We start from the raw sequence: 11,155 nt of genomic DNA, 5'->3' as shown, positions 1-11,155 counted from the left end.
TCTTTTTAAGTATTAACAAACATGTTGGATGTCAAAGCACTTTAGTCACCAGCAGTGTGTTTTTCATGTAGCATCAATATGATGATTGAGGTGTTAATGTTAATTAGACTTAGGCACACATGTTTGCTTGCATCACATTTCTCCTGATGAATTTAAACATCTAGTTTTCAACTATAAAAGCAAAAACTCTGAGCTGAAAACATCAGAACCACCGACTCACATCATAATCGTCTGAGCCGCAAACAGAGCCTGAACTGATGCCAGCCATGGACTCGGGTAAGACATCTGGGCTTCCACCACGAGAAGGGGCCGCTGCTTTATGCAAAGTAAACCGATGTTTAACAAAGTCTGAAACTGTCTGTCTGTCAGTCGTCCTCCTGCTGTCGGTCGTGTGTTTGGGCGTCTCCTCTCAGCAGATCACAGACAGCCAGCGTTTGTTCTCCATTGCAGTCAACAGAGTCACGCACCTGCACCTGCTCGCCCAGAGACTCTTCTCGGACTTTGTAAGCCTGCAGTAGCTCAGACAGACAAGAGCTCACCAACACCTTCATCAACAATCTTTCTTCTTTCTGAAAAAGACTAAATGTAATGCACAGGACAGAAACTATGTTCAAAATGTGTTCAACAAAATGTTCTGCATATTCAATGTGTGCAGTGAGGTTAGATGCACACAGACATATGGACACACTTCAGATTTGATGTCAAGGGAACTGAGACACTTTGTGAACTGTCACTGCTAAAAACACAGCAGACGTTTACACTTTACATTTTAGTCACAGTCAGCTATAATCTCAGGATATTCAGTTAAGAATTATGAAACGATATTAAAATTTGCTGTCAGAACTAACATTGAAATAAAACACGGGTATTCCTGTGTATTTTGTGTATTTCTGTATGTACCTGTGTATTTTTGTGTGTCATAGGAGAGCTCTCTGCAAACAGAGGAGCAGCGTCAGCTCAACAAGATCTTCCTGCAGGATTTCTGCAACTCTGATTACATCATCAGCCCGATTGACAAACACGAGACGCAGCGCAGCTCGGTCATTAAACTACACAGTACTACGCAACACTGCACAGCAGTACACAGTACTACACATGCGCAAATCTTCTGAAGCTGTTGTCTGCTTATTGATGGGTCACAGGTCCTGAAGCTGCTGTCGATCTCCTATCGACTGGTCGAGTCCTGGGAGTTTCCCAGTCGCTCTCTCTCTGGAGGTTCCTCTCTGAGGAACCAGATTTCACCAAGGCTGTCTGAGCTTAAAACGGGAATCTTGCTGCTGATCAGGGTGAGAAGATAAATTGCACAAACATTTTGCTCCATGCATGGTACCAATGCAACTAACCACCTGACCCTACAGGCCAATCAGGATGAAGCAGAGAATTATCCTGACAGCGACGCCCTCCAGCACGCTCCTTACGGAAACTATTATCAAAGTCTGGGAGGCAACGAATCACTGAGACAAACTTATGAATTGCTAGCTTGCTTCAAGAAGGACATGCACAAGGTGAGGCAGTGGATAATGGTAATGTCACTGTGATGATGACAATGATGTAATGATGGTGAAGATGACGTTTGTGTTACAGGTGGAGACCTACCTGACGGTGGCTAAATGTCGACTCTCTCCGGAAGCAAACTGCACTCTGTAACCCCACCTGATATTGATACTGATACTTGCTCTGTAGCCCCGCCCTCATGTTAGCAAACTCTGCTTACATGTGTTAGCATTAGCAATAGCATAATAATAGCAGTGGTAATCATGACATCGTAAGTTTTTCTGACATAACTGTGATGCAAGGTGTGAACAGGAAATGATGTCATTCTGTGAAATAAATGTGTTGCATTTATGTGTGGAGTCTGTTCTTTCTGGTTTATTTGGGGAATTTATTCTCTATGCTGTGACTTCTTACACAGAAACACACGCTGACGTAAGCTGAGGTCCATATCGATGGCAGAAAAACTGACTCGAACACTTCAGCTTAGAAATGATCTTCTTATGGCCTCTGACAGTGGACTCATCTCTGTGCTTGTCCTGCTAGACCTCAGTGCAGCGTTCGATACTGTCGACCATAATATCCTATTAGAGCGATTAGAACATGCTGTAGGTATTACAGGTACTGCGCTGCAGTGGTTAGTATCATATCTATCTAATAGACTCCAGTTTGTGCATGTAAATGGAGAGTCCTCTTCACACACTGAGGTTAATTATGGAGTTCCACAGGGTTCAGTGCTAGGACCAACTCTGTTTACATTATACATGCTTCCCTTAGGCAGCATCATTAGAAGACATAGCATACATTTACACTGCTATGCAGATGACACCCAGCTCTATCTGTCCATGAAGCCAGATAACACACACCAATGAGTTAAACTGTAGGAATGTCTTAAAGACATAAAGACCTGGATGGCCGCTAACTTTCTGCTTCTTAATTCAGATCAAACTGAGGTTATTGTACTCGGCCCTGAAAATCTTAGAAATATGGTATCTAAGCAGATTCTTCCTCTGGATGGCATTACCTTGGCCTCCAGTAACACTTTGAGGAATCTTGGAGTCATTTTTGGCCAGGACATGTCCTTCAACGCACATATTAAACAAATATGTAAGACTGCTTTCTTCCATTTGTGCAACATCTCTAAAGTTAGAAATATCCTGTCTCAGAGTGACGCTGAAAAACTAGTTCCTGCATTTATTACTTCCAGGCTGGACGACTGTAATTCATTATTATCAGGAAGTCCTAAAAACTCCCTGAAAAGCCTTCAGTTAATCCAAAATGCTGCAGCAAGAGTCCTGACAGGGACTAGAAAGAGAGAGCAGATTTCTCCTGTTTTGGCTTCCCTTCACTGGCTCCCTGTTAAATCCAGAACTGAATTCAAAATCCTGCTCCTCACATACAAGGTCTTCAATAATCAGGCCCCATCTTATCTTAATGACCTTGTAGTACCATATCACCCTATTAGAGCACTTCGCTCTCACACTGCAGGCCTACTTGTTGTTCCTAGAGTATTTAAAAGTAGAATGGGAGGCAGAGCCTTCAGTTTTCAGGCCCCTCTTCTGTGGAACCAGCTTCCAGTTTGGATTCAGGAGACAGACACTATCTCTACTTTCAAGATTAGGCTTCAAACTTTCCTTTTTGCTAAAGCATATAGTTAGGGCTGGACCAGGTGACCCTGAATCCTCCCTTAGTTATGCTGCAATAGACGTAGGCTGCTGGGGGATTCCTATGATGCACTGGGTGTTTCTTCTTCACTCTCTATGTGTTAATAGACCTCTCTGCATTGAATCATATCTGTTATTAATCTCTCTTCCACAGCATGTCTTTATCCTGTCTTCCTTCTCTCACCCCAACCAATCACAGCAGATGGCCCCGCCCCTCCCTGAGCCTGGTTCTGCCAGAGGTTTCTTCCTGTTAAAAGGGAGTTTTTCCTTCCCACTGTCGCCAAAGTGCTGCTCATAGGGGGTCATATGATTGTTGGGTTTTTCTCTGTATCTACTGTACAATATAAAGCGCCTTGAGGCGACTTTTGTTGTGATTTGGCGCTGTATAAATGAAATTGAATTGAATTGAAATTGTATTTGGTGAACTGGAACAGCTCTTATTATGGCCAACACACAGACACCTCCGTGTCATGTCTCAGCGAGGAACCTTCCCAAGCAAAATGGACTGTTGGAATCACCAGACTTCCAGCCTTTCCTCAGTTCTAGCTGCGAGATCCCTTGTTGCATGGTTTCCATTAGAGTCTGAGTTTTCTTAATTTTTGACACCAGCCTAAGAGTACTAATAGTTTATTTTGTTAAAATATCTTTACATGTGACCTGCACACAGCATATCATGACACCATGTTTCTTTTTCAGGGCCGAGTACAATAACCTCAGTTTGATCTGAATTAAGAAGCAGAAAGTTAGCGACCATCCAGGTCTTTATGTCTTTAAGACATTCCTGCAGTTTAACTCATTGGTGTGTGTCTGTGAAGGTTCTCAGTCATCCAGGTCATCGTAGTCAAAGGAACTTGCAAAGAAAATCGTCTGGATGCTTTTCTTTGCAAGCTCCTTTGACTCATTGGTGTGTGTTATCTGGCTTCATGGATAGATAAAGCTGAGTATCATCTGCATAGCAGTGTAAATGTATGCTATGTCTTCTAATGATGCTGCCTAAGGGAAGCATGTATAATGTAAACAGAGTTGGTCCTAGCACTGAACCCTGTGGAACTCCATAATTAACCTCAGTGTGTGAAGAGGACTCTCCATTTACATGCACAAACTGGAGTCTATTAGATAGATATGATACTAACCACTGCAGCGCAGTACCTGTAATACCTACAGCATGTTCTAATCGCTCTAATAGGATATTATGGTCGACAGTATCGAACGCTGCACTGAGGTCTAGCAGGACAAGCACAGAGATGAGTCCACTGTCAGAGGCCATAAGAAGATCATTTCTAAGCTGAAGTGTTCGAGTCAGTTTTTCTGCCATCGATATGGACCTCAGCTTACGTCAGCGTGTGTTTCTGTGTAAGAAGTCACAGCATAGAGAATAAATTCCCCAAATAAACCAGAAAGAACAGACTCCACACATAAATGCAACACATTTATTTCACAGAATGACATCATTTCCTGTTCACACCTTGCATCACAGTTATGTCAGAAAAACTTACGATGTCATGATTACCACTGCTATTATTATGCTATTGCTAATGCTAACACATGTAAGCAGAGTTTGCTAACATGAGGGCGGGGCTACAGAGCAAGTATCAGTATCAATATCAGGTGGGGTTACAGAGTGCAGTTTGCTTCCGGAGAGAGTCGACATTTAGCCACCGTCAGGTAGGTCTCCACCTGTAACACAAACGTCATCTTCACCATCATTACATCATTGTCATCATCACAGTGACATTACCATTATCCACTGCCTCACCTTGTGCATGTCCTTCTTGAAGCAAGCTAGCAATTCATAAGTTTGTCTCAGTGATTCGTTGCCTCCCAGACTTTGATAATAGTTTCCGTAAGGAGCGTGCTGGAGGGCGTCGCTGTCAGGATAATTCTCTGCTTCATCCTGATTGGCCTGTAGGGTCAGGTGGTTAGTTGCATTGGTACCATGCATGGAGCAAAATGTTTGTGCAATTTATCTTCTCACCCTGATCAGCAGCAAGATTCCCGTTTTAAGCTCAGACAGCCTTGGTGAAATCTGGTTCCTCAGAGAGGAACCTCCAGAGAGAGAGCGACTGGGAAACTCCCAGGACTCGACCAGTCGATAGGAGATCGACAGCAGCTTCAGGACCTGTGACCCATCAATAAGCAGACAACAGCTTCAGAAGATTTGCGCATGTGTAGTACTGTGTACTGCTGTGCAGTGTTGCGTAGTACTGTGTAGTTTAATGACCGAGCTGCGCTGCGTCTCGTGTTTGTCAATCGGGCTGATGATGTAATCAGAGTTGCAGAAATCCTGCAGGAAGATCTTGTTGAGCTGACGCTGCTCCTCTGTTTGCAGAGAGCTCTCCTATGACACACAAAAATACACAGGTACATACAGAAATACACAAAATACACAGGAATACCCGTGTTTTATTTCAATGTTAGTTCTGACAGCAAATTTTAATATCGTTTCATAATTCTTAACTGAATATCCTGAGATTATAGCTGACTGTGACTAAAATGTAAAGTGTAAACGTCTGCTGTGTTTTTAGCAGTGACAGTTCACAAAGTGTCTCAGTTCCCTTGACATCAAATCTGAAGTGTGTCCATATGTCTGTGTGCATCTAACCTCACTGCACACATTGAATATGCAGAACATTTTGTTGAACACATTTTGAACATAGTTTCTGTCCTGTGCATTACATTTAGTCTTTTTCAGAAAGAAGAAAGATTGTTGATGAAGGTGTTGGTGAGCTCTTGTCTGTCTGAGCTACTGCAGGCTTACAAAGTCCGAGAAGAGTCTCTGGGCGAGCAGGTGCAGGTGCGTGACTCTGTTGACTGCAATGGAGAACAAACGCTGGCTGTCTGTGATCTGCTGAGAGGAGACGCCCAAACACACGACCGACAGCAGGAGGACGACTGACAGACAGACAGTTTCAGACTTTGTTAAACATCGGTTTACTTTGCATAAAGCAGCGGCCCCTTCTCGTGGTGGAAGCCCAGATGTCTTACCCGAGTCCATGGCTGGCATCAGTTCAGGCTCTGTTTGCGGCTCAGACGATTATGATGTGAGTCGGTGGTTCTGATGTTTTCAGCTCAGAGTTTTTGCTTTTATAGTTGAAAACTAGATGTTTAAATTCATCAGGAGAAATGTGATGCAAGCAAACATGTGTGCCTAAGTCTAATTAACATTAACACCTCAATCATCATATTGATGCTACATGAAAAACACACTGCTGGTGACTAAAGTGCTTTGACATCCAACATGTTTGTTAATACTTAAAAAGAGATCTAATGTAAAGTTTTTTAAGAACTCCAAAATATTTATATCAAATCAAATTTTTCAGGTGAAAAGATTTTATTCGAGCTTTAATCCACACAGAAGTCACTTCGAACTCCACGTGTTGAGTCTGGCCAGAAATGTTCACACCGACAGTTTGACATTTGTTCAGGTTTTCATGATGACAGACAGTAGTGCTCGCTTTGATGACTCACAATCACCTGTTGTTGACTGAACATTCAGTCATTAAACTAAATTCTGAAATAAAGGTTGACACAATTTAACATTCATGCTTTATCAGTTGGACCTGCAAACACTTTAATGAAACTTACATTAAAGTGCAGCTATTTCATAATTCAAGGTTCCTTCTCCCCATTCTGTTCCTCAGGTGTCATATCACACTGGGCCGAGCCATGGACACATTTACAGGTGAAATCAGTCATGTGATGGAGAATCAAGTACACTAGATATAATTAAAACCACAAAGTAAAACTTATGTGTGCTACGTTCAATCCATAGTTCCTGCTGATGCTGATAAGCTTTTGATGTGTACTGGACTAAAGTCTAAAGTCAGCAGTGTTACCATTACAGCAACATGATTTTGTTTAATTAATGAGGATAATTCATTGGGAGACCCCCCTCAGATGCCATTGTGATCATGAACGACTCTGTGATGAAGAATTGATCAAATCTGAAAGTTCGAAAGATGTATTTAAAACTTGCACAGCGACATCAGCAAACATCAGCCTGCATCGAGGGTGAAGCACTGAAAACTTTCTATAGCACGATTCTGTCTCCATATGGCCTGTGCCTGCTCCCATCATCTCAAAAAAAGAGTAAAGAATAAAAAATCTGCACCAGATAGTAAAACAGTTAAATGTAGAGGATCAATTTGCTCTCTCAGGTGTGGGTTTCTGTCTGACCTGTGGCTTTCCTGCTCTCGTTTTCTCCTCACTTGGCATGCCATCTATAATCCGGTTTGAGATCCTTCCCAGACGCCTTAACGCCCACTCACATTCTGTGCTATTTGACCTCAGTAAGTCACATAACAGGGTGGGGCTAGGTCTCACAAACTTGGCTGATAGTGACCCACACCTGTTTTCAAACCTTGGCTCATGTGATTAGATAGGTGATCAATAGTGGGTCAGCGACCCCTTAAGGATTCTCCCAATGGGGCTAAAAAATTTGTGAGTCTACACCAGTTGGTCTTTGAACTGAAGAAGCTTCTCAGATGAAACATATTCAAGAACCTTAAAGAAGTCCAGACGCTTTTCTTTCCAAAATCCTTTGATAACCATGACCTGGATGACTGAGAACCTTCACAGAAAGCTTCCTAGGATATTTAAAAGTAGATTCGGAGCCAGATATGCTGCAATAGGTTTAGTTGTCTGTAGGTTTCCCATGATGCACTGGGTGCATCTTCTGCACCCAGCTTTTTCACTCCTGATGTGTTTAATCATGAGTTATTAATACTCTGGCTCTCTTCCACAGCGTATCTTTGTTCTTTCTTCCTCCTGTGCTTTTGTTCAGCAGCTGCATTGATGGTGGAAGATGATTTGACTCCCAGTGAATGGATATAAAAAGATGTAGAAAGGTGAAAATCTTGTGCAGTCTTTATATGAAATGTGCTTGAAGTTGTAGAAAGTCTTTCTTTAAACTAAGAACCATGTGTGTATTGTCAATGTTCCCTCTAAGCTGCGCACGTGTGCAATTGCGCACTGCTGGCACGGTCTCTGCGCACAGAAAATCTGTGTTGCGCACACACACACACACACAAAAAAAAATCTAACCTGAATTGAAGTTAAAATTAATACGTTAACAATTCTGTTCTGCAGTGTTAGTCAGTGACTGGCTGCTCCCGTATGGGATTAGAACGATGCCACCTTATCCCATAGTCCAGCCGATCACGCGATTCAAATTCGTATATACGCAGCTAATCAACATGGTTGACAGGCTATGACAGCGTCCTTATGTGCCGACACCGGTGTTTTAGCAAAGCGGCTGATGTGGAGTGAAGCCACGTTAATGACAACATGTACAACCATTGGAGATGTGAGCAGGACAGACGGAACAACTGACGGAAAAAGTGTGGACTTTATACCAGTTTTTAAATTGTGTTGATCGGCCACATAAAACCAGAGTTATGATAAAAATATCTGCAATGTTTGGTTTTCTTCCTGAATACTGTCATTGGTTATATTTACTGCAGGAAGAAACGGTGAAAACTGCGTTTTATTAGGAAAACGCTCGAAAGCCTGTGAGCAAAAACAAAACCAAAAACCCCAGCCTTTCCTATTGGTGGAAAAATGTACCATGTGGACCAATCAAAAAATGATATGGCAACATGGCATTTAGATGTTTAGGAAGGGGGAAGTTTTAGGAGTGACGGCAGTGTTTTGAGATGTGAAAGATTTGCGACGTTTAGCGCAAATCTTGCATCAGCAATTCAGCATCACTCTGAGACAGGATGTTTCTAACTTTAGAGATATTATGCAAATGCAAACAGCAGCCCTACATATTTGATATTCGCATTGGAGGATATCCTGTTAAAAACGACTGTGGGATTCATTTGGAAAAATAAGGCAGGCTTTATTTATCTGTTGCACTTTTGGTGCCAGGGGATACAAAATGTCCAAACTTCTTGTTTTAATGTTGAGCTGGTCCTTTTTGTTTGATTATCTAACAGACGATGTTCCTGTACACACAACGAGTCTGATGGTCCAAAACAGAAAAATTATCAGAGAAAATATTTAAAGATCCCAGCCCTCTGTCTCTATGAGGAAGCTAGTGTTTCAGATCTTCTTCTTCCGTTGGTGTAGTCTTTAGGTTTCAGCGCAGGGATAGGTTTTTAGCTTGTCAAATGCTGCATGTAAACTTCCTCTAAAGAAAAAAATGAAGATCTTTATTTTCCCTGAAGAACTGAGGCAGAACTTTAACCTGAACAGAAAACACTTTTAAAGTTTCTCAGGTCAGCCATTTATCAAATTAACATTTTTCTGATGATGATTTTTTTTGTAATTAAAGTTTTTTTTATTATTTTGGACATTTAAAAAAAAAATAACATAACAACCCAAAACAACAAAAAACACATTCAGTGAAGAAATAAAAAATAACAATAAATAAATAAGAAGATAAGATAAGATAAGATAAGATAAGATAAGATAAGATAAGATAAAACTTTATTAATCCCTCGTGTGGGTTCCTCTGGGAAATTCGGTTTCCAAAAGCACAGCACCGACAGAACTTACAGAGCGTGAGCAGAATATTATATATATATATACACACACACATATATAAATACAGAGACATATATAAATAAAATATACGAAGGGGATAAATAGAATAAATAGGAATGAAAATAAAAATACAAGTGAATTGCACATTTCAAGTATTGAGGTCTATTGCACCGTTGACTATTAACAAAAAGTATTGCACAAAAGGTATTGCACAGTGAAGTGAAGAGGCACTACAGCTTAGTTGTCCCCCCCTCCTTTGTCCTCCTGTTTCCCCTCCCTCTCCCCTCCAGAGAGGAGTTAAACAGTTTGATGGCGTGCGGGACAAATTAGTTTTTAAGTCTGTTGGTTCTTGTCTTTGGGAGAAGCAACCTGTCACTGAACAGACTCTTCTGGTTGTTTATGGCCGTGTGCAGAGGATGCCCAGCATTGTCCATAATGTCCAGCAGTTTTTTTAGTGTCCTTTTCTCTGCCACTGTCACCAGAGTGTCCAGCTTCATGCCGACCACAGAGCCAGCCTTCCTGATCAGTTTCTCCAGCCTGGATGAGTCCTTCTTTGCTGTGCTGCTCCCCCAGCACACCACAGCATAGAAAAGTACTCCAGCAACCACTGACTGGTAAAACATCCTCAGGAGCTTTCTGCAGATGTTAAAAGACCTCAGCCTCCTGAGGAAGTACAGTCGGCTTTGGGCTTTTTTGTGCTCTGTGTTGCATGACCAGTCCAGTTTGTTGTCCACCCACAGCCCGAGGTACTTGTACTTGTGTGTGCAACAATAAATAAATTGACCCTTAATTGATGGGCGATCGTGGCTCAAGAGTTGGGAGTTCGCCTTGTAATTGTAAGGTTGCCGGTTTGAGCCCCGGCTCGGACAGTCTTGGTCGTTGTGTCCTTGGGCAAGGCACTTCGCCTACTGGTGTTGGCCAGAAGGGCCGATGGCGCGATATGGCAGCCTCGCTTCTGTCAGTTCTATTAGAGTCTCTGTCTTGCTGCTCAGTCTTCCCAGCATTTTCTCGCATGCGGCATTTTCAGTCATTTTCCCCTTCCTTTTAGGGTTGGAGTCCGAGGGTCTTTCAAAAGTGTTAAATTAAGACGAACACACGTCACAATCCCAGTGTTTAGCACTCTGAAGCCTGCTTTGTGTAACTGTGGCACCTCACCTCTGTCCCCCAATAGGCACAATCTTGGTGATCTAGGTAATTTAAGTGTCACCCAACCCTCCATATGATTTTAAAACATTTTCCCATATTGGGGAGACCAGTGGACATTACCATAAAGCATGTACTAATGTACATTTTGCTTCTTGGCACTTCCAACACAGATCATCTTTACTTATAATTCCCATTTTATAAAGTCTCATTGGTGTTTAATAGTACCTGCTGAGAATTTTAGATTGGATACAGTTACCTCCAGCTTCCCTAATGTCTTTTTTGTGCCACTGTGGCCAATAAATTGTTTGTTTACCTATTTTTATTTTTGGGTTATGTCACAGGGGTGCATATTTTTGAAAGTATGG

The 11,155-nt window shown here is 42.0% G+C and overlaps 2 protein-coding genes across 3 annotated transcripts; one reads left to right on the top strand and one right to left on the bottom strand.

Annotated features, from left to right (window-relative positions):
* The first annotated feature begins 257 nt into the window (after positions 1-257).
* LOC146387857 (somatotropin) lies at positions 258-1,752 on the top strand. Its single transcript, XM_084924865.1, has 6 exons — positions 258-276; positions 370-503; positions 924-1,040; positions 1,143-1,286; positions 1,359-1,505; positions 1,585-1,752. The coding sequence occupies exons 1-6, from the start codon at positions 258-260 to the stop codon at positions 1,645-1,647; spliced, it is 624 nt and encodes a 207-aa protein (XP_084780991.1). The 3' UTR covers positions 1,648-1,752.
* A 2,912-nt stretch (positions 1,753-4,664) lies between these two features.
* LOC146387856 (somatotropin) lies at positions 4,665-9,699 on the bottom strand. 2 transcript variants are annotated; one of them, XM_084924864.1, is made up of 6 exons: positions 9,686-9,699; positions 5,914-6,061; positions 5,377-5,493; positions 5,131-5,274; positions 4,912-5,058; positions 4,665-4,832 (listed from the first exon to the last, which is right to left on the bottom strand). In XM_084924864.1, the coding sequence occupies exons 1-6, from the start codon at positions 9,697-9,699 to the stop codon at positions 4,770-4,772; spliced, it is 633 nt and encodes a 210-aa protein (XP_084780990.1). In that variant the 3' UTR covers positions 4,665-4,769. The 2 variants fall into 2 exon arrangements, with proteins under 2 accessions (XP_084780990.1, XP_084780989.1); XM_084924863.1 differs by lacking the exon at positions 9,686-9,699 and adding an exon at positions 6,141-6,159 and having other exon boundaries at positions 5,914-6,047.
* Between the last annotated feature and the right edge of the window lie 1,456 nt (positions 9,700-11,155).

The sequence above is a fragment of the Perissodus microlepis genome, chromosome 4, assembly GCF_051167445.1.
Source record: "Perissodus microlepis isolate ML-2025 ecotype Zambia chromosome 4, ASM5116744v1, whole genome shotgun sequence".
Classification (NCBI taxonomy): Eukaryota; Metazoa; Chordata; class Actinopteri; order Cichliformes; family Cichlidae; genus Perissodus; species Perissodus microlepis.
The sequence above is the reverse complement of the archived record's forward strand: the minus strand, read 5'-3'. Positions and strand labels throughout refer to the sequence as shown.